Genomic DNA, 23130 nt, shown 5'->3' with positions numbered 1-23130 from the left:
AAAAAAAAAGATCCTAAAGGGGGGGATGGAGATGACCAACTGATGAGTTTTAGGGAGAGCCAGAAAAAGCACTCAGGATGCCTCTGCATCAGTTGTGGTCTGGTTTTACTGCGTATGTTTTATTATCCATGATTTTATTGTGGGCCTTTAATTGACTGAAGGTACTCATTAAATAATTGCAGCTCAGACAGTGATTTTTTAAAAATAGTACTGGGAATTAGACTTAGGGCTTCTCATACTGAGCTACACCCCCAGCTCTTTTTATTTTTTATGTTGAGATAGCATCTTGCTAAGTTCTCCAGGCTGGCCTCAAACTTGTGGTCCTCCTGCTTCAGCCTCCCGAGTGGCTGGGATTACAGGTGGGCACCACTGTGCCTGGCTTAGAAAGTGATCCTTAATGCAGGCCATAGGAAACTGCTCTTGTTCATTTCTAGTTTGTTCTAGCTATATCCATGGTGGCTGAACTGCACGCTGGTGGTGCTGAGCTGGGTAATAGCCGGGATGTGGGGTGCATAACAAGGACACTGCACAGCAGATCTGGCTCAAAGACATCTGGGCAGCCAAAGATGGTGGGCAAAGAATAAAGAGATAAGAGCGCGTCCCTACCAAACCCCTTCCCATCATCCCCCTGCCAGTCCCAAACCAGCCATATAAATTCCCCAGGGGACAGCAGTGCATAGCCAGCAGCACCTGCCAAAATAATGCATTCTACATGAATCAGCCAAGTGACTCAGCATCTAGATAAAAGCTTATTTGCAGTGTTTAGGGCAAGAGAAAGAGTGGCCTTTTTCTGCTCTGTGCCCAGGCCGCTTCTGGCATTGGTAGGCTCAGTGCTGGGTTCCTGTGTTTCAAGAGAAGCAAGGTCCAAAAAGCCCAAGGGCTAAGGAAGAGTCTGATGACTCTTGATGAGGAGCTCCCAGCCTGAGGCACTGGGAGAGCCGACTAACCGTCTTCAAATATCAGGAGGCCACTGGAGGAGAGATGGGTTGGATTTTCCCAGTGTGGTTTCAGAGGACAGAGCTGGGCTCAGGATTGCTTTCACAGGAGGAAGGAGGCTGGGCCTCAACAAGAGATGTCCTAACCTATTAAAAGCTTTCCTAGAGAAATGCTTACATTGCAGGTAGTGAGCTCCCAGTTACTGGTGGCACTCAAACAGAAGCAGGATGACCATCTGGTGGGGATGTCCAGGTGGGTGTAGGGATGGACTAGGACTCTGCAGTCTCCTTAGAATGTTAAGAATCCGGTGATGCATTATGGTGCCTTCAAAATTTGCACTTTTTTTTTCTTAAAATTTAATCTTCCCAACCTTGTTTGTTTAGGAGCTGGAAAAATCAAGTAAGCATTCCCAGGGGACCCAGTCATGGCTGTGAATCATGCTGTCTTCTTCCAAATCCTTTCTTCCCCTCCTCCCTTTCTCTTAGTCAGCTGACTAAGCAGATCTCCCTGCCTGACCTCCAAAGTCCAGTTTTTAAAAATAAAACTATCGAAGATCTATGCTTCCTGTACAGGATGCTGGGGGAACTACAGAACAGAAAAGTTACAAGGAGTGAGCGCAAAAACAGTTCTTGTGACCCCAGGTACTGATATGCCAAAGAGGAGGCAGTTTCCACAGAAAATGTAGCTGTTGCTGATAATTCAACTTGTTTGTAAAGGAAAACAAAGTGAAGCCTCTTCTTGGGGGCAAATACTGCTCCAGTTCTTGCTGCCTTTTTCCCTTCTGGGTGGGTGATCTTGCACTTGGCATTGTATCAGGTAGAGGGAGGATTAAGAGAGGATACATTCTAGATTTCTTGTCCAGATGGAAGACACTGGGCCCAAGGGCAAGGCTAAGGCGTCTAAGTCACCCTGGAGGCACAGCTATGACTGCAGCCCAGGATTTCCCCTCTGGGGGAACCAGAAACAACCTTAAGGCTGAGCCTCCACAGACATGAAGAGGAAGCTCACTCAGCCCCTGACCGCACAGCTCTTTAAGCTCTTTGCTTTCACCTGGTTTCAAAATCAACCACCCCAAACCAGGCTGCCTATACATGCTCCATCCGTCTTCCCACCAGCCTGAGAGCAAAGCCAGCCCTTGCCCTCTCTACTCAAACTCCAATGTCCCAGAGTCCAGAGTGGACAGCTCTGCTTCTTTCCTAAGAAGTATCAGCACCTTTGGGACTCCTGGACAGTTTCTTGCCTTCTGGGGGTGGTGGGGGTGCAGATTCCTGGGACAGGAGATGCACCTGCTCTCAGCAGAAGCCAGTTGAGGATGACTCTGTACATGGGTCCCAGTGCAAAACGAACATGCAAGGCCCTTGTTCAGAGAGCATGAGAATTTCAAGTCTGCAAACGTAGAACTTTAAACTGGGGCTGCACTAGTCCCGTGCCAGCACTGGAGCCCAGCCTGCTTGGCTGCGTTCCAAGTGAAAGGGGACAATAATTGCTTAAGCTCCAAGGATTTAGGAGTCCAGGGAGACTTTCTGTCTCCCCAAATAGATGCTCTGCTCATCCTTTAACCGATTTCAAACACTTAATGTATTCTCTTCCCAAGCACAACGCCTCTCTCCATCTTACCCTCATTATTTCTGACACTTTCGTATTTAAATAGAACAGGAGAAGTGGAGCGTGTTTAATGTGAAAGATTAACATTCAATGGGGCCGGGGGACTGTGAGATTGTATTTTGGACTGGGTACCGGCCAGCATAGAATGGACCCTTCTAACCCTGTGGATTGGGGCACCCCTCAAGCACTGCCCTACTGGGGTGCGTCCAGACTCTGAGCTTCTGAAACACCTGAGGCAGAGCGAGTCCCAGGGTGTCTCCTAGAACTGGCGCGGTCATTCGCGGAGCTGACGCGCCCTCCGGTGCCCCCAGCCGAGTGCTGCACAGCCCCCCCTCCCCGCTTCCAGAAAGCTCCCCGCGCATTCCATGGCATTCTTTGGGCGTGAGTCATGCAGGTTTGCAGCCAGCCCCAAAGGGGGTGTACGCGAGCCCGAGCGCTATAAATACGGCGTCTCGCGGTGCTCACCACCCGGCGTCGCTAGGAGGAGCGCACCGGAGCTGGCGCAGCTGACGGGTAAGCGTAAGCTGTCCCCATCTTTCCTACTCCAGCGCAGGGACGTAGGGGGTCGATGGGAGGGCGGGGGTAGCAGCCAGGTGGAGGTAGAGAGAGATGACAACTCCACAGCCCTGACCTTTAGACAGAGCTCCCAGGGGACCCCACCGGGAGGTGGCCAGAGCCCTGTCGCCAGGCAGTTGAACCGCAGGCCGATTGGGTAGGCGGTGCACAGGCGAGACTCTGGAGTCCCTGTGCGCATGAGCTCTAACCACAAAATTTGTAGCAGTAAATCGGTCACATGTAAAATCCTCCTTTTGCAAAATCGGGGAAACTGAGGCTTGGAGGCTGCTGCGCATTGTGGGAGGTACAGGGGCGTGGCGGCGCTGCCTGCGTGTGGGCGCTTCCCGAGGCGCAGTGAAGGTGTTCATCTCGGTTGCAGGCTGAGTCATCTTGTTTTCTCCTATTTTCTAGTTCTCCGGAGGGCGCTTTGTAAGTATAAGTATATGCTGCAGTCACCTAAATCCTAATTTTTCTGTTTCCTTATGCACCTAAGGTGCACTAGAGGAAATCTCCATCAGGCCTCAGACGTCTGATTCCACATCTCGGTTTATAGATAGTAATCTGAGGTCTGGGGAGGCTTTGGGAGGTCTGTCTCCAGTGTTAAAGTGTCAGGTTGGGAAAAGAACTGAAGCCTCTTAGCCTTCCAGAATTCCTGGACCTAGTGGGGGTGGGGGGGAGAGAGGGAAGTTGTGGCTGCTGCTGATATGATTTTTTTTTTTTTTTTTTAAGAAGGGAGAGATTAGGAATTTAAGAGTAAGTACAGTACTATAAAAGGATGCTCAAGAGGGTGCACCCACAAAAGTGTGCCTCTAAAGAAGACTTGAAGACAGGGATTGCAAAGAATCTTATGGTATAAAAATGCATGCAAAAGGGAGGAGCCAGGCATGGTGGTGCACACCTGTAATCCCAGCAGCTTCAGAGACTGAGGCAGGAGAATCGCCAGTTCAAAGTCAGCCTCAGCAACTTAGTGAGACCCTGTCTTAAGGGGTGGGGATGTGGCTCAGTGGGTTCAATCCCTGGTACCAAAACAAACAAACAAACAAACATGGAGGGAAAATACCACAAGGGAAGAGGCTGTGGTGCAGTACTGGGGAAAGGAGGTCTTTGACTTTGGCATGACTCCAGCCCTGAAGGGGATGAGGAGAGAGTTCATTTAGAGGGAGGGCATTGGGCTTTGGCCCTCATTCTCATGCTGTCCTTGGACCAGCAGTATCCAAGAGGTGCCTAGTTTTGGAGAAAAGCAGATGCTGACTCAAAAAAAGCATTATCACAAGACCCTGGAAAAGTAACCCATCATTTCCTTAAGGCTAAACCAGAGTCAGAGGACCATAGGTGGCCTGTAGGCCTGCTTCAGTCCTCTGCCCCTCTCCAGAAATGCCAGTTAGAGGTTGCCAATACCCAGGATAGACCCTCAGTCAGGTTTGAAAGCAGTCAGAATATACAATGATTATATCGACCCTTGGGTTTATAGAAGGTATTTACATCAGTAAGCTCTTGTTAGGTCCAGAGGCTCAGAGATTGAAGTGACTTGGTATCAAGAAAAGATACTGGATCAATAGTTGGGAGGACTGGGTTCTTACCCTGGGTTGCCACCAGCTTGCTGTGGGACCCAGGGAGCCCCACCTGCCTCTGGGCTCTGGCCCGGCCCCTGAAGGTGGAGAGGCTGGGTTGGAGAGTGACCCCTTTCTTAGCTCTGAGCTTGATGGCTGCTGGGACAGAGCCCGTGCCAGCTGCTCATCTCCAGCACCTCCATCCTATTCTCTGCTTTGACTGCCCTCTCCCCTCTCTCTTCAGGTCCACCGCCCTGCCCTTGGGTGAGAACCTGTTTCTGACCATTGAGGATAGATTTCCCAGAAGTTGTTGCTCGGGCAGGGGTGGGGGTGGAGGGGTTGCCTTCTGGGAGAGGGGTTTCTGGCTAGCATTATCTCTCTTGTGTAACAAAGGCTCTGTACCTGCCGGAGGCATTCCAGGCCTCACTGAGCACAGCCTAAGAGACCAGATCCTTCCTAGTGGGCCTGAAGTCCTGCCCAGCTCAGCCACCCACCCCATGGTTGGGGAAGGTGCTGACCCGCGCTCACTCCCACGCTGCCGCCTGCTCTGCATCTAATTGCGTCAGGAGAGACTTGTCTTATTAATGATCTACCCAGTGTCCAGATGGGCCTGCTGAGAGCAGGTTTTAGATGTGAACCCTAGTGGCATGGGAAATCGGTGAGCCCAGATAAGCTACAGAGCGGGGGATCGAGGGTGCAGGGGGAGTTGTCTTATGCAACAACTTTAGCTGCTAGGAAAGGGACCATTGTGTAAGACCCAGGTTGTGGCCCGTGTCCCCTGGCTCAGGGCAACTGGCCCAATGGTGGCAGGGGTGCCTTGGCAGGGCACACTGGTGCCAGCTTGGAGGGAATGGGCTGGTTGAAAAGGACTTGGCAGAGCCAAGGAGCACGTCCTCCTGAAGGGACTTTTCTGGGGAACTTGCTCTTTGGGCTCATGGTTAACCCTTCACTTGGCCCTTCCCTTCCTTCACTCTGCCCTCGCTACCCCTTGGATGGCCCTCCCTTCTTTGCTGTGCTCATGATGGATACCTCGGAATCCACAGGCAGCCTGCCTGAAGTCTCACACTAAGGATGGCCAATGGCTTTAACTTCCTGTGCCAACCTAAGGGGGTGGATGCTCATGTCTCAGACTCTTATAAAGCACCTTCAGGTGGTGCTGGGGCTCTGAGGGGAACAGAGTGGTGATTGATTGGTAATGTCTGATGTGAATAAGTGAGGAGGAACAGGGAAGGGACAGATGAGTGATCCAAGGGACCTGTTTTCAGTGTTTGATACCTAGATGCCCTTTCTGGACAAGGAGACCCAATGCAGGAAGCCTGTGTGCCCTGCTTAGTGGGAGGAGGAAGTTTGGCGGGGAGCCCAGCCGCTCTGATTCCCACGAGTCTGCACCCTCAGTGTATCTCCTGCCTTCGTTTTCTTTTGAAGGTGTCAGTGGCAGGTCTGGTCTGTCCTCCAAAGTTTCTCAGGGATAAAACTGCAGTAATGCCAGCTGGGGGGACGGCTGAGGGCCACATGTCCCCAAGTTCCTGGAAGCTGCAGCAGGCAGTGAGCTGGGCAGGAAGCCAACAGTGGCCCAGCTGTTCCCATGATGGCTTCCCCTTCTCTCTAAACAGAGCGTGCTAGGATTCCAGAATCAGAGAAGGTGGCACCATGAAGACTCTGCTGCTGTGTGTGGGGCTGCTGCTGACCTGGGGCGACGGACAGGTCCTGGGAGAACCGCTGGTCTCCAACCAGGAGCTCCAGGGCAAGTAAACTGGGCTTTGAGTGCAACTTGGCGAGGCCCAGGGCAGGGCTGCTGCACAAGCTCACGTGCCGTCTCTGCAGTCCCAAGTGCTGAAGGCCATTTTCATCTTGTACCCAAGTCTGCATTTCTCTGTCTAACCCTCTCCGACCATCCATGCCCTGCCCCTGGAGCTGAGGCTCTTTGTGGTCAGGTGTCTTTTGGGCACTGGTCTGCATTTCCCAAGCCCTTGGCATTTCATTCGGCCATTCCCTTCCCTGTCCCACTACTGACTCCCATGGTTCTTCCCCAAACTGTGCCTGGCCATTTGAGGCATTGTGATGGGGCTGCTGCCCATGTGTCCTCACCTGTCCAAAAGAAACCAGGCTCCACATTCTCCACTCACAGGGCAGGGAAGGGACAGTGCTGTTCAGCGTGAGTGCTTGGCAGTTGAGTCTTCTCTTACCTGAGCCCCTTCCAGAAACCCCTTCTCCCTTCACCCACCCCCTCTTCCTAGTGGACCAGTTCTGCGGGGTCATGGCTAAAACCCCAGATTTGGAGATGAGACCTGGGTGTGCGTTTGCCCTGCCACTCCCTGGCTGTAGATCCTGGGCTACTATCTTGATCTCATGACTCTGCTTCTCTCCCATCCTAGCTTGAGGTATAATTGACCAGAAAAATTATATATCACAGTACACACCGATGCTTTGAAATACATGTACATTCTACAAGCTAATTAGCATGTCCGTCACCTTCCCTAGTTACCTGTTACTTCTGTGGTGAGAACACACAGATCTACTTCCTAAAGAAAACCCCAAGTATGGTATCTAGTGTTACTAACTGTGGGCACCATCTGTAAATGGACCTTCAGGACTTATTCATCCTACATGATGGACATGGTGTGCCCATGGGCCCTAAACCTCCCTGTCCCCATCTTTCCCCATCTGGTGGGCATGATCATGTGTTGGGAGTAAGTAGGTAAAGAGAATGTGGCACAGGATAAGCAGTCTCCTTGGTGACAGTGCCATTCATTCATATTCTTGTCCCTGTCACCTGCCACTCTGCATTGGAACAAAGAAGTACAAATATTTGGTTAAACAGAATTCCAGAAAATTTGTAGCCAAAATAACGGTATATTCTATCTTGAGGGCTGTGGGTTCCCCAAGGTGGTGTGGCAGTGGGAAGGCGTAGTGCTTCTCTGAGACGTGCTGCTCCTGAGGTTTGCATCTCTGAGCAGTCGGGTAGAACCACCCAGGACCCCTGTGATGGGGACCTGTGTCCTGCTAGGCAAGGCTGTGTGCTACCTCCCCAGGGTGAGGGCGGGGTCCCAGCTTTGACAGTCTCTGGGCCAAACAGACTTTTCTGACCATCCTATCTGGTTCTGGGATTGTCACCCCAACCTGATCTCATCTTGCCCATCCTGCCTCCTGCCTTTCTCTTGCAGAGATGTCCACCCAGGGGAGTAAGTACATTAATAAGGAAATCCAAAATGCTGTCAAGGGGGTGAAGGAGATAAAGACTCTGATAGAAAAAACAAATGAGGAACGCAAGTCGCTGCTTGACACCTTAGAGGAGGCCAAGAAGAAGAAAGAGGTAAGGGTTTGCATGTCTCTGATTGCCAGAGAGGATGAGCATTTTCTCATATGTTTGTTGATTGATGGTATATCCTCTTCTGAGAAGTGTCTGTTCAGGTCCTTGGCCCATTTATTGATTGGGTTATTTGTTTTTTTAGTGTTAAGGTTTTTGAGTTCTTTGTATACCCTAGAGATTAGTGCTCTATCTGATGTGTGAGGGGTAAAAATTATTTCATCTCACTCCAGTCAGAATGGCAGCTAATGAATACAAACAACAATAAGTGTTGGCGAGGATGTGGGGAAAAGGGTACACTCATACATTGCTGGTGGGACTGCAAATTGGTGCAGCCAATATGGAAAGCAGTATGGAGATTCCTTGGAATCTGGGAATAGAATCACCATTTGACCCAGCTATTCCTCTCCTTGGACTATACCCAAAGGACTTAAAAACAGCATACTACAGGGACACAACCACATAATGTTTATAGCTGCACAATTCACAATAGCTAAACTGTGGAACCAACCTAGTTGCCCTTCAGTAAATGAATGGATAAAAAATGTGGCATTTATACACAATGGAATTTTACTCAGCAATAAAAGAAAATAAAATCATGGCATTTGCAGGTAAATGGATGGAGTTGGAGAAGATAATGCTAAGTGAAGTAAGCCAATCCCCAAAAAACAAATGTTCTGATATAAGGAGGCTGATTCATAGTGGGGTAGGGAGGGGGAGCATGGGAGGAATAGAACAACTCTAGATAGGGTAGAGGGGTGGGAGGGGAAGAGAGGGGGCATGGAGTTAGAAATGATGGTGGAATGTGATGGACATCATAATCCAAAGTACATGTAAGAAGATAGAAATTGGTGTGAATATACTGTGTATACAACCAGAGATAGGAAAAATTGTGCTCTTTGTGTGTAATATGAATTGTAATGCATTCTGCTGTCATATATAAAGAAATAATAAAAAAGAAAGAAAGAGGTAAGGGTGAGCTGACACCTGTGCCTGGGCCCTCCCTGCTGGCGGGGAGGGGAGGGACTCAGTGGGGTGCCTTGCTGGGTTGCCATGGTGACCCACAGTCCTTCCTGGGCTGTGTCACCTGATGCTGGGACTGTAGTGAAGAAATGGGGAAAGTTTATTTGCTTTTCAAAGACTCTTGGGGGTGAAATCTTGGATCTGGTTTTGTTCCATGCCTGGCTCAGGGCTTGATGCCCAGATTCATTTCAATAGATTTTTCTAAACCCTGACCATGTGCAGGCTCCAAATAGGTTCTGAGTTGGGGGTTGGGAGCAGGGAGTCACTGTTAACATCTGATCTATTTCTTCCTGCTTTTTTTCCTCTATATTTTCCCCCACAATGGCTGTATTCAAGATTATGAATTTTTAAAATAAAAATGCTTACTATAATACTTAAAACTTATAAATATCCCTTGTAATGAATGATGTATTTGTTACCTGTTGGTACATATGGTAAGTAGTCTCCCCACTTATCTACAGAGGATATGTTCCAAGACCACAGTGAATGTCTGAAATCAAGGACACCACCAAACCTGTAGATACTGTTTTTTTCTTGTGCATACATACCTCTGATAACATTTAATCCATAAATTAAGTGCCAAAAGAGGCTAACAACAACAATTATAACAACATATGGTAATGTAGAATAATTAGAACAACATATGGTAACAAAAAGTATGAATGCAATCTCTCAAAACATCTTAACTCTTCATGGTACTTTTGTAATATTTTTGGACTGTAGTAGGTTGACCTTGGATATCTGAAACTGATGAGTGGATTACTGTTCTATAATTTGTTTAACTTGTACTCTGCTTTTGAGCATCTGGATTGTTTCTGATGTGTGTATATATTAGAAATAACAAGGTGCTGCAAGAAATCAAAATGCATTGTGGAAAGTGGGTAGGCAAGGCAGACCTTTACTCCCACCTAAGGGGGTGCTAGGGAAATCTTGCTAGCAAGAGTGCCCAGGTGGGCATTCGCTCTGTTTGTATCTCTAACCTAACACAGTGCCTCCCTGCACTCTTATTGGAGGGGTCTGGGGTTACCATCTATGTGATTGGCTGATTTTAGAATTAGTGCGGGCAAAAGGGAAGGACTACTATTGGATCCAATTAAGGCTGAATTCTAGATTCTGAAAATGGACCCCCAGACTATTTTTCACGTATATAAAATATATGCAATGACATATACCTATATAAAGATTTTTTTTCTTTATTTTGAAAATTCCTTGGGATACACTCTTATGGGATTATATAGCAAATGAGGTATAAGTGAGAAGTAAATCGGGGTAGAAACTGCCACAGCAGTAAGTCAGAACTTTTGAGTTCTAGAGGTCGGCTGGGCCTCCAGGGAGGAGAGGCTATGGGAAGCCAAGTGGGAAGAGCATTCCAGGTGGGCAAATGTGGGATCAAGGGTGTTGGTGCAGGGGAGGAAATAAGCACATCCGGTGATCAGACCATGGGAAGTCCTGCAGGTGGGGAGGGCCAGGCACCCAGCGGGAGTGCAGGGGAGGGGTGAAGTGTGGCCTCTGTGGCAAACCTGGCCTCCTGTCTCCCTGTAGGATGCCCTGGATGAGACCAGGGACTCTGAAATGAAGCTGAAGGCAATCCCGGGAGTGTGCAACGAGACCATGATGGCCCTGTGGGAAGAGTGTAAGCCCTGCCTGAAGCAGACCTGCATGAAGTTCTACGCACGCGTGTGCAGAAGCGGCTCGGGCTTAGTTGGCCACCAGGTGAAAAGGGTGTGGTTTAGGCTTGGAGTGGGGAGTGAGGAGAACCTAGCAAAATACACTTCATTCCACATCCGGTGCTGTTGGTTAGTACTGGCCGGTTGCATCCCAACCCTATGCCATGATTGACTGTGATTGTCAGTCATGATTGTTCATGTGAGTGTGGACATGGCAGTTGTCACTAACGTGTGTCAGGTATGTGCCTCCCTCCAAAGACCTTTACCCAGCAAGGATTAGCTGGATAACAACAAACTCTGCCATTTGTGGCGTGGCAGAGTCCTGCGCCCACTGAGGCGGAGGAAACTAAAACATTTTTTAGTGCATTAATATTGAATCCACGGGCCTTACCTATGGGCCTCACTTGGTTGGGACTCAAGTGAATCTGGTTGTTCCCTGAATGCTGAGCAGCCAAGCAGCTGGGCCAGTGTCCTTAAAGGCCACAAGTGACAGGGGGCCCCTCTGAACTGGACTTCATCAACTCTAGGGGATTTGTGCACCTCAGGGCCTGGTGGGGGTGGAGTGGGTGGTGGGGGCACTGGCCTCCCAGGTGGTACACCTGGGAGCCGGTCCAGTGGGGGCCCTTCAGTCACCTGCTGTGTGCCTGTGCTGTGAGAGGCAGGGCTGGCCGGGCAGGCACCTCCTCACTGAGTCGTCTGGCCACCCAGCTGGAGGAGTTCCTGAACCAGAGCTCACCCTTCTACTTCTGGATGAACGGCGATCGCATCGACTCCCTGCTGGAGAGCGACCGTAAGCAGAACCACATCCTGGATGCCATGCAGGACAGCTTCACCAGGGCCTCCGGGATCATGGACACACTGTTCCAGGACAGTTTCTTCACCCACGAGCCCCAGGACACCCGCTACTTCTCACCCTTCGGCTTCCCCCACCGGAGGCCTCACTTCCTCTATCACAAGTCCCGCCTCGCCCGCAGCATCTTGCCTCTCTCCCCCTACGGGCATCTGGGCTTCCAGGACCTGTTCCAGCCCTTCTTCGAAATGATACACCAGGCTCAACAGGCCATGGACGTCCCGTTCCACGGCCTAGGCTCCCAGTCCCCGAACATGGACTTCATAAGAGGTCAGAAAGAGGTCCCTTTCTTCCAAGGAGGGATGGGAGCCCACTAGATGTGTTCATCCCCGTGTTTCCCAGCAACCCCGGGAGGGTGGCATTAACCCATTTAAAGAGGAAGAGGACTGCGACAGAGGTAAAGGAATGCATGAGGTTTCAGGGCCGACAAAGTGGGGTCCCCCCATGTAGTTCTGCAGGGGTTGGAGTCGGTGTTATTTCCAGCCAACCAGCTGCTGCTCTGCATGACACTGCCTGCCCTTCCTATAGGATTGGAGCCTCTTTCCCTGGTGAATTTAGGGGGCTTGGTGTGGGGCCACACCTTCTTGGCAGGGAAGTACGTCACAGCCACATCACCCTTAAGGAAGGGGTTTATGGCTGTGACCATGGGGCCTGGTTCAGAATGAGGGCGCAATGCATAGTTTAAGAGTGAGGTGTGATGTGGACAGGAGAAGCCCAGACCCTCAGGAGTAGATTTCCTTCATCAAGGCTCTGTTGGCCACGCTGCGCCCTCTTCTGTATGGTTCGGCTCTGGGGTTTGGCCCGAAAAGCATGAAAGTGCCGGAGGGCCTCGTGCTGAATAAGCGTCTCCTGCAGCTCCATCAGGGGTGGAAGTTGAGGTGTCAGGAGGCTCTGAGGAGGATGCACCCCTTCCTTCCAGAGCCTTGCTGACCAGCCAGCAGGAGAGCAGGAGCCAGGGAGAGTGCAGAGCAAGTTGCATTATGCAGAGGAGTGTGGGGGCAAGAGGGGTCTCTTCAGATGGAGGGGAGGCAGTTGCCTGGACAGGGGCCCACAGGTGCCTCTGCAGGAACCCCAAGACCCCAAGCCATGTGTGGAGGCAGATAACCAAGTCGCAACCTGCTCTGACCACAGGATCTCAAAGGGCCAAACAGTTTTGTAGAAGGGGGCTGAGAAATCAGTGGGGCCTGCCCTGTGTTGCCGAGCGCCTCAGCCTCTTTCTTCCCTCACGTGTCCGCAGAAGGTGACGATGACCAGAAGGCCGTGTGCAAGGAGATCCGCCACAACTCCACAGGATGCCTGAAGATGAAGGACCGGTGTGACAAGTGCCAGGAGATCTTGTCTGTGGGTGAGTTATGGGTCAGAGTGCCAGCTTTCCCTGTCATCGGCTGTGTCCTAGTTCCTTGTTGCCTCGTGGGGTGGCCTTTTTACAGATTCCAGCTTTGTACCTCTGAGCTGTGACCCCAGGGCAGGTCCTCAGCCTTGAGTATCCTGGTGCCCTCAAAGGTTGAAGATTCAGATTATTCTGAGACAAACGTAAGGTGCCCCTCACTGGGCAGGCCCGTGGTAAAGAGGCAGCCCGCCGTGGGTGCCGCCAAGGTTTGTGAAAGAAAGCCCTCCCCCTCTGACCTCCCCAGCTGTGCCCCCAGGTTCCAGGCGTGCTGGCCATATTCGTTTTCCACGGCACGTTATGAAATTGTAGGCAGCGTGTGTTTTGTTTGACCAACGCTCCCACGTGGCAGGTACCGTTCTAAACTCTACGGCTGTTTACTCATGTCCTCAGGACGACCTGATAAGTTGGATACAGTTCTTGTCCCCACCTTGCAGAGGAGCAAGCGCAGGTCACAGGAAGGCTGAGTCACTCATCTAAGACTATGTGACCCCCACCACAGGCCAGCTGGGGGTTGGGCTGTGTTGGCAATCAGCACCCTGGGTTTTCTCCCTGGGGGCCCTAGGGACCTCGTCCACCTCCATGCTGGCACTCTTCATTTCCTTTTGTCCATCACTTCCCCAGGCAAAGGAAAGATCTGCCTTCAACTGTTTCTCTCCATTTAATCAGGTCTGGCTATTAATGAAATTCTCCCTACTTTGAGATAACAGCTATGAAAGTCCTTAGTAAGCAGTTTCCCTGCTCAGAATGAGCTAACTTTCTCCTGGTAGGTAGCTCATCCTACTGTGGCTTATCCTACTGTAAAGGCCTGGCAAACCTTTACAGTCTGGTTAAATATTCCCAGCCTTGCTCCTGTGAGTTTAGAAGCAAAATAAATAATAGTGCTTTCAGGGGCTAGAGTGCAAAGAAGCTGTAGATACATACATGACCATGCTTCTGAGCTTTTCCCATAAAAATATCATAGAATGGCAGAAAGCTGTCACCTTAGGGCCTAGACTCAGATCGGACCTCGTGCACCTATCGACTGAATTCAACAGACCCCCTTTTTTGGCTTGGGGAAGAATAAAAAGCAGTAGCTTTTTATTCAAGGCACTTTGAAGTATCTAAGCTGTACTGCCTGGGGACACTGGCCCAGGATTTCTCAGTTTCAGCCTGCTGACCTTTTGGACTGGACCTTCTCTGTCCTGTGTGTTGCAGGGAGTTCAGCATCATCCCTGGCTTTTTCCCACTAGATGTCGGTAGCAACCTGCCCCTACCAGTTGTGATAGCCAACAGCGTCTTCAGAACTTGCCAAGTGTCCCCTGGGAGGCTGCATCTTCCCTAGTGGAGAATTACTGTTCCAGGCAGAGTCTTGGCTCTGGAGAACTTTTCTTATTTTTAATTATTTCCTGGTAAGAGACTGAAAATCACTCATCACACATTCCCTTCCAACCACCTTCTTGACATTAATGCTATTTCTTGTCCCACCTGACATTCTTTTTTATTATTATTATCAATGATTGCAAGGTGCCACCAGACGAAGACAGAGATCTCCTTTCCCCTGATTCACTTAGGTTTGAGGTACCCTCTTCTGGATATTTTTGAAATAATTTAGGGAGAGAAAAACAGTAGTTAAAAAGATAATGGGTAGCATTTAGATCTGAAAACCTGCAGTGACACTTGACCAAAAGGAATGGATTATGTCTTCCCTGTTCTCTTGAGCTTGGTGACCAGCCTTAGTGGGCAGGGGGCAGGCAAGGATTCCCAGCCACCAGCCTGCTCTGCTTGGTGGCCTAAGGTCCTGGACAGCCCTGTGCTGCATGGGCTTTTGAGAACCACAATTGCCAACTCTGCAGATAGGCCCAAAAGGGAAGCTTGGAGATGTTCCAGAACCCCAGACACCAAGTATAAAGAGCCCAAGGTGAAGATTTAAAGACTCGAGGTCGACTCTGACCCTGAAGATATTTCTTCGATGGCTTTAAGCAAATGTCTTACTCCTGTGGGCCTCAGTTTCATTATTGGTAAAGTAGGATGTTAATACTTAAGTCAGAATGCATAGACCATGAGAAAAGAGCACCTTATGTGGTATCTGGTACATAGCAGGAGCCATGTGAGTGAGTAAAATCCCCTTTCTCCTGAAATGACTTCTGCGAGGACCTGGGTCTGAGGACATGGAGCACTTGAGATCCATTTTCGTCAAGTGTGCTCGACACTGTTACCAGTTGCCAAGGAGATAAATCAGTCACATCACTAAGCACCCTGTTTAGTTCAGCTGACATTTTTTTCCTGGAGCAAGCCTTTCTTCATGAAGGAGCAAGTGTCTTGATTCCCATTCTGGGGAGAACTCTATTTTGGGGGGACCCTCACAAACATCCTGTGCGCTGCCATTCCCGCCTGTGTGGGCTGGTTTCCCTTCGCATCTTTGTCCCTTTTGAGCTTTCCCTTCACGTTTCTGCCTTGTGCTCTTCCCCCTCTGGACAGACTGCTCCACCAACAACCCCGCCCAGGCTCAGCTGCGGCAGGAGCTCAACGACTCCCTCCAGATCGCTGAGAGGTTGACCCAGAGGTACAACGAGCTGCTCCGTTCCTACCAGCGGAAGATGTTCAACACCTCCTCCCTGCTGGAGCAGCTCAACGACCAGTTCAGCTGGCTGTCCCAACTGGCCAATCTCACCCAGAGCGAAGACCAGGCCTATCTCCGGGTCTCCACAGTGAGTTGTGTCCTGGCCACACGCTGATGCGGGGGGACCTGAGACATGGTCTGGAGGTGATGTGAGCCCCAAAATGGGACACAGATTTACAGAGGGCACTTAGGTTTTTCATTGGGCATTTACCACATAGCAGGAAATAGGAAACCCATCTGTACCGTGCTGCACTAAAGACCCAGCCAGGGAGGCAGAATAACATGACCGTCCCCAGATGAGGAGAGCGAGCCAGGTCCCAGAGCTAGCCCCAGCCTGGAGGACTATGGGCAACTCCCCTGGCAAGTTAGCCCTGGCTGCAAAGGCTGGACTCTTTCTCAAAGCTGCTTGGTGTCCTGGGCCATGGGGAGTGGATCATGGTTGCTGATTGTCCTCTGCCAGTGCCAATTTCTCTCTAGTGTTGAAGACCCTGTTTTTGTTTTTCGGATTCTTTTTGTGACCACAGACTGGCCAGTAGCTGCACTAAGATAAGTTCTTAGAAAACACTTTTACCCTCTGGGTGCCCATTGGGCTGGTCGTTTGCAGATGGCCTTTGTCCTTTCAAAGGCATGTGTGAAGCAGGGCATTTCTGATCAGATGAGTTGCACAGATGTTTGTATTAGTAACAAGCAACCTGTCAGATGTCCAGGTGTTCTTAAAGGTGTGATGGAGCTTCTGCATCATAGGCCTTATTATAAAGTGTGGGCATTGTGGCCGTGACATGCGGCTCTTCTCTTTCTTTTATTCTGTCTAGGTGACCTCCCACATTTCCAACTCAGAAGCCCCCTCCCGTGTCACTGAGGTGGTTGTGAAGCTCTTCGACTCAGACCCCATCACTGTGGTAATCCCAGAGGTCCCCAAAGACAACCCTAAATTTATGGACACTGTGGCAGAGAAAGCGTTGCAGGAATACCGCAAGAAGAGCCGGTAGGTGGACAGGCCTTTCTTTTGGCTCTGCAGAGCCCTAGATGTCCCTGGGGGCTGAGATAAGGGACAGGGTATAAAGTCTGGGCAGAATGCCCATGCCTGTGGCCAGAGCCCAAGAACAAAGTCAGGAAACCACCGGGAATTTTATTTTTCCTCTGAGGAATGTTCTTTGCTAACAGATAAGAATGTGGGTGTTGGTGGCTGCTTCTTGGTGAAAATCCACCCTTTCCCGTACTCCCCTTTTATTTTTCAGAGAGGAGTGAGTGTGAGTGTTGCTTTTCCATAAACAGAGGCATCTGAGTGCAGCTCCCCTGAGACGAACCACAGCCCCCCAGAGAGCTCTGCATGTCTCTCCGTGACTAGGCCCCAGTCCCGCCGGCCTCTCCAGGATTTTATGCTCTAATGCCTGCATTTGCTGCTTGTGGGAAGAGCTGCTTCCGCATGCAACTAATTCAATAAAGCTACCTTGTGACCTGAGTGCCCCAAGTTCTCTTCGTGCTGTTCCCCGTCCTCTACCCCCCAACTCCTTCATTTTGGTGTGGGGCTGCGAGGGTGGGGGGGTAAGGAAAAAGGAAGAGATGGGAACAGTTAGTAGTGGCTGATGGCTCAGGATGATCACACAGTGGAGAGTAAAAGGGATATGTACGATGACAAAGTTGAGCCAGTTCAAGACGTTCCTGTTTTGAGAAAAACCGGTATATGCCACAAGCCAACTAAAAGAAATCCCTGAAACATGAATCTTTTCCATTGTTATAAAACTGTCAGCGCATTCTAACTGGGGCACGGGTGATCTCCCAAAGGAATACACTAAGAACCAGATCAGGCGAAGAGGGGGTAACGATAAGGCTTGCTGGGTATTCAATACATGATTGATATTTTCCTTATGAAAACTATAGTCTGTGAAGATCAAATGAGGCGATTTTCTTATTTTGTGAACTTGGAATACATGGGCACCTTCTTGACTGTGGACTCCCCTGCCACTGTCCCTCTGTCTTACTCTGGGCCACAGGCACTTCTCTGCCCAGGTCTAGAAGACTCATTTGCAGCTCAGTCTGAAATTTAACTGAGCTGCAGTTTATGATATTGCCAAAAGGGGGCGCTAACTAACCGTGATACAAACCTAAATCCATAAGTATCAAGCTGTGCATTCATTAATGTTCTCTAATTGCAGACTTCTATCCATCAAATATGCTGCACATGGAAAAAAAACCATCTGGTTGCATGCCAGGCTTGTGGCAAAGTCCACATGCACATTCATGGCTTAGAATATCCTTAGGACACTGCCAAGTACCTTGGCCACATGGGCATCAAAGTGGTAAGGCTTAGTGGTAACCTTAGTCTCAGGTTAATATTTAGGATTATTCTCAAGGAAAATCAGAGGAAGATCAGTGCACTTAACTTAATGGTATACGGTAGCCAGGGTTATGAGGTCAGAGAGGATTTGCTGAAATGACCATAATTATAAATTACATATCATGCTAATGTCACAGAGCATGTTTGAACAATTTCTTCATCTTTTCCATTGTTGGGTTGCTAGATTGTGGCAGTTACTATATTCAGTGTTCGGGATTTTTCTTCATGCACTTACTTTCAACTCTCACACTGGAACCCTAAAAGGCAGGCCCCGCAGCTGATTTAGCTTCATGGGGACCCCGTGCCTCCACTCTTTCCCCCTTTGCACGGTGGCCTGGTTTTAAGGATCCCTGGATGACCCTCTATCCCCGACAGAGTTCCAACCTGAGACACTAGGAAGACTGAGGTAGAACATGAGACCACCAAGGCTTGGGGATAAGATGCAGCTAAATCTGGGGAGGGGGCTGTGGATAATGAGCCCTTGGTTTGGGGTCCAGGAACTCTTGTGCCAAAGTGGGAACAGGGCTTGGTGATCTGAGAGAGATGGCTTTGATGTCTGCCTGGATCGGCAGTCTGCTGTTAGCCTGAGCTGACACTTGACGATCATCTGCCAGAAAGCTGTAAGGAGATACAGTCTGGGATGACTGTAAGTGACATTAGCGCTCAGCAGTGCCCAGCACCCGGCAACTATGAACTGGCCAGCCAGAGCGCTCTGACTCCTGGGTCAACTGCTTTGTGTTGTCCCATTAGGTCCCAGCAATTACCCTGGAGGAGGGGTTATTTCCCACAAGTTACAAAAGAGTGTGGCCCTCATCAGAGAAGTGTCATGTGGGCAGGATGTGGGAACACCCCCACCCCAATTCCTCACAGCCCCAAGAGCTGGTGAAGGGACCTCAGAGTTGCCCATCCCTCACTGTGAAGGAGCAGGGAGCAGGCAAGGGTGGGAGCTGGCAGATGCCCAGGGGTGAGCAAAGCAGAGCTCTGGAGAGAGGGCTGGGGTCAACACAAGGGCCAGCCTGATAGGGGACCGGGAGGGCTTTGGCTTTGGAAGTGAGATTGATTCAAGCAAACCGAGTGTTCCAGTAACTGGAGTTAACAGGAAGTAAAAGGATGTGCTGGAGATGGTATCGAGTGAGAAGGCACTGGCTACGGTGGGCAGGTTTTCCTAAGGGTGCCCTCACGTGAGTTGGCACCAGGGCAGACTGGTTTCAGAAGTTGCTATTCAGAATTAAGCATGAGGTGGAAACAAGGGGAGGCCTGCAGAGGCTGTTGCGAGTGAAGCTGTAGAAACGGCTGGGGCCACTTGTTTGCAAGCTTTTAGCCCCAAGGGCCAGAGCTGGGACCCAACGCAGGTGTGATCTGAACGCAGGCCAACGGATCCCACTGGCACCTGTTAGCTGCCCAGGGATTCCCACTCCAGTGTCCTGCACGGACCTGGCATTGCCAGGTGTATTTTAGCTGGAAGGAGGAGCCTGGCAAACCCAGGACGTATGAAATAGCTCTAGACAAGATGCAAAAATGCTCAGGTCTTTAGAGATTGTTAATGGAAAGGGCGATCACTATAATGAGCTCTCTGCCGCTGTTCCCACATACTGATCTGGTGATCACTGATCCTAACCCTAGGTCAATGTCCTCCTGGATTATACATTGCCGTGTCAAGTGGTCAGTGTCAGAGTTGTACAGCCCTCCTGCCCCTGTCCCCAGTCTGAGGCCAGTTCTGGTCCGCCTTGAGGTCGGGTGGGGGCTCAGTCAGGAAAGGGCGTGTGGAGGAACAGCACCATGAGCTGCCTGCTCTCACTCTGCCACCATCGCCCAGTGGAACAAAAGCTGTGACCTTCAACTGACACCAGACAACTCCCACAACCTCACCTTGGCCTCCAGTGCCCAATCCCACATGGGCTAGCACCCAGCCCTCAGGCACAGCACGGGGATGGGGACAGGGCACCTCTCACTCCAGCCTCACGCTCACGAGGACACGTACATCTTCGCCATTGACTTCATGGGTGCCAAGCCATAGTCATGCAGCCACACCAAAGCCAAGGCTCCTCTTAGGATCTAACCTGGGTCCCACCACCAGCCACTTTCCCGTTGGGGACACAGGGAATCGGCTGGTAAGCTGTGTCTGCAATCGCCTTTGGCGCCGTGCAGGCTCCCACTGGGTGGGTCAGTGCATCCCGTGGGTGGGAAGCTCTGCCAAAATTCAAAACCACCCCAAATTTAGGGGATTGTGCTTTGGAATTTTTTGGAAATGCCTGGTCCTCTCTTGACCTCTGAAATGTTCCAGGGAAAACCCACAGTCATGGCTGAAGGAGCAAGGCTCAGGGACTTGCTGTCTCCTCCTGTAGTTCATAGTCCCCCTTAATGACACTCTGGCCTGGGGGGTGAGGTGCTCAGAATGGTTTTTCTGGTTTCTTCTTCCTATTATTGGGATAGCACCTGCCTGTGTTTTTATTCTAGTAACTGGAGGCCTCAGAGTCACACCTTCCTTCCAGGTGGCTCTGGGACATCCCTTCTAAATTTAAAACCAGCGGTGGCTTAGGGAACTCTCCCTTTTCAGCAAGCCCCCAGTGCCACCCCTAGGGTTTCCTCCCTCTCTGTGTCTTTCCTGGGGCTGGGTCTGGCAGGCTGAGCCAGTTCAGGTCAGAGTCCGGCAGCTTGATTTTCTCCTGGGCACAGATAGCCACCACCAGGGACAACTTTGAATCCCTTCCAGGGTCTGCCATTGAATGATCAGAGAGGGATTCCTTCCTTCCTTCCACTGAGCTGTGGCTCCCACTGAAGGTGGGCTTCAGCTGGTTTTTGCTGACCACAAGGTCATAAGACCTTATATAAGGCTCAGAATTTTCCTAGCGTCTCTGTCCTCCATGCCCTCCCATGCAGGTGGCCTGGTCAACTCTGCTAACTTTGTGCTACCCCTCTCCAGAGTCACCTGGTGAAGTGAAGGGCATCTGTCCTGGGTCTTTAAATATTATCCTATGTCTTTGCAGGTGGGGAGACCTCTGAGCGGTGGTCAAGTGGCTGCATCCCCTGGACCCCTCTTTTTCTCAGGAGAGTGTAGGGATGAGAGGCCCACCTGGAGAGGAGAAGCTGCCACAAATGGCAGGATTTGCTGTTTCCTTTTGCCCTTTGGGGTGCGACCTCCCACCCCAAATTCAACCTCGAGAGCAGCTCCTGCTGGCTGGGTGCGCAGTTCCTCATCCTCTGCTCCATTTCCAATTCTTGGATGCTGCTGGCATTTCCAGCTTCTTGTGTTTCCAGTCCAGTCTTAGAGATGAGGAGAGGGTTTGCCAGCAGGGGGCAGCACCTCAAACTCAGCCAGTTAGGGAGGGAGCCGGGCAAGGCAAGAAGAAGGGGAGCTGCAGGAGGAAGCAGGGAAAGGGGAGAAAGAGAACCCAGATAGATCAGCAGCGCCCTCCGGAGCCCAGCTCATGGGCTTAGGGCACACAGCTTAATGTCAAGAGGACTCTGGAAGGAGAATTTTCTGGAAAGATGGCCTCAGACATCAAGAGATCCCAAATCAACAAAAGAATGAATCACATCTATTGAAAGGCGGAACTAAAAAGGGCAGCCAGTTTCCCTGGTAATTGGAAGGACTTTTTCCAGAACATTGAATTGTGTAAGATTTCACTGAACCTCAAGGTTTAGCCTCTCCAGCCTTTGGGCCAGCTACACTTCTTCCACTGGGACGGGCGTGGGCGGCCAGAAGTCCACAGGACAGGCATGGCCCTCCTTCCAGAAATGTCATTTCAAGATTTGGGAAAATGGAACATTACTCAGAATTTTAAAACACAACAATATTATGGGATAGAATGTAAAATTCATAGAGTTTAAAGTGTAAGCTCTCTAAAATACAGGGCTACGGGGCTGAAAAGTCTGGAGATACTGTCTTTCTCAGCTTCTTATGTGATGTTGGGCAAGTTTTCTCACCTCTTGGAACCTCGGTTTCCTCATCTGTAGAGTGAGTGGGGGTGACTTGGACTTAATGATTTCCGAAGCAGTGTTCAACCTGCTTTTCTTTCTGTTCTATAAGTTTCATCAACCCATTTTTTAGCCTATGGATCAGGGAGTGTTCTCAGATAAAAATAACCAGTGTATATATTTATGTCAAGAGATTCCTTTCCAGGCAGGGGCTCATGTTCTTTCACAGGCCCCAAGTCGGCAGAGAAGTCTGGAGGCTGGTGTTTGTGCATAGTCTTGAGGCCAAATTCCTCTTTCTCTCAAAAATCTCAATTTTTGTTTTGAAGGCCTTTCAACTGATTGTGTGAGGCCCACCCATAACATGAAGGGTCGGGGCTTTTACTGAAGGCCAACTGATCATAAAGTTCAGCCACCACTGCAAAATACCTTCACAGCAATAGGTAGATGAGTAGTTGGTTAAATAATTTGATACTAAAGTCTTATAAGTCAATACACAAAAGTAACCATTACACCTTGCCGCATGCACTTCTGGGCAGGGCTGGCCCTTGCCAGGTGAGGCCCCGAGTTGGCTCATAAGGGCCTCATGCTTTGCCTAATGTTCTCCTGTCATCCCTTTGAGATTTTGACCAGTGTTGAACAAGGAGCTCTGCGTCTTCATTGTGCAGTGAACCCCCAAGTCCCCCAGCTGGTTTTGCTGCAGACAGAGCTTGCTGTCCAGGCCATGGACTCAGGTCCTGTGGCTGAGCCCCCCTGTTGTGCAGCACAGGAAGGTTTGCTGGGCCACTTCTCTGACACGGCATCATAGTCCTCCTTCCCGTTGTTGAACATTCTTGGCACATTGTGTTTCCCAACTCAAATATTAATCTTTGGAGTAAAAAATACAGAATATAAAATTTACCATTTTAAGCACTTTTTTTTTTAAAGAAAAACTTTTGCACAGTCATGCAGATGTCACCACCATCCATGCCCAACACTGTTTTCAACTTCCCAAACTATTCGAACTCTGTGCACATTCAACTCCACGTCCCCGTGGCCCTTACTTGCAGTCCATGGGAACCACTGTTCTATTTGTCTATGAATTTGCCTTCTCTAGACACCTCATTTAAATGGAATCACACCCGTGCTGTGCTGCCTTTTGTGACTGGCTTATTTCAGTGCCATGCCCTCGAGGTTCATCCATGTCATGGAAAGTACCAGAATTTCCTTGCTGAGGCTGAATGACATTCCCTTGTCGATACAGACCCCATTTTGCACATCCATTCATGTACTCAGCAACACTCGGGCTGCTTCCACGTTTTGGCTCTTGTGAAGAGGGGTGCACACGTGTCCCTGTAACATCCTGCTTCCGTTCCTCTTGGAATACACCTCTTCCCACAGCAGCTGTGCTGTTCT

General features: G+C 50.1%; 1 protein-coding gene across 2 annotated transcripts; it reads left to right on the top strand.

Annotated features, from left to right (window-relative positions):
* The first annotated feature begins 2898 nt into the window (after nt 1-2898).
* On the top strand, nt 2899-16944 carry Clu (clusterin). Of its 2 annotated transcripts, none has more exons than XM_046442947.2 (9): nt 2899-3054; nt 6260-6390; nt 7811-7959; nt 10519-10689; nt 11352-11763; nt 12731-12838; nt 15341-15570; nt 16295-16467; nt 16721-16944. In XM_046442947.2, the coding sequence occupies exons 2-9, from the start codon at nt 6297-6299 to the stop codon at nt 16728-16730; spliced, it is 1347 nt and encodes a 448-aa protein (XP_046298903.1). In that variant the 5' UTR covers nt 2899-3054; nt 6260-6296; the 3' UTR covers nt 16731-16944. The 2 variants fall into 2 exon arrangements, with proteins under 2 accessions (XP_046298903.1, XP_046298904.1); XM_046442948.1 differs by lacking the exon at nt 2899-3054 and adding an exon at nt 3504-3525.
* The last annotated feature ends 6186 nt before the right edge of the window (nt 16945-23130 follow it).

Source organism: Marmota monax, unplaced genomic scaffold (assembly GCF_021218885.2).
Source record: "Marmota monax isolate L192 unplaced genomic scaffold, Marmota_monax_Labrador192_F-V1.1 WCK01_AAM20220418_F8-fsc00344, whole genome shotgun sequence".
Lineage (NCBI taxonomy): Eukaryota > Metazoa > Chordata > Mammalia > Rodentia > Sciuridae > Marmota > Marmota monax.
Note: the sequence above shows the minus strand (reverse complement) of the source record. Positions and strands in the feature narration are given on the sequence as shown.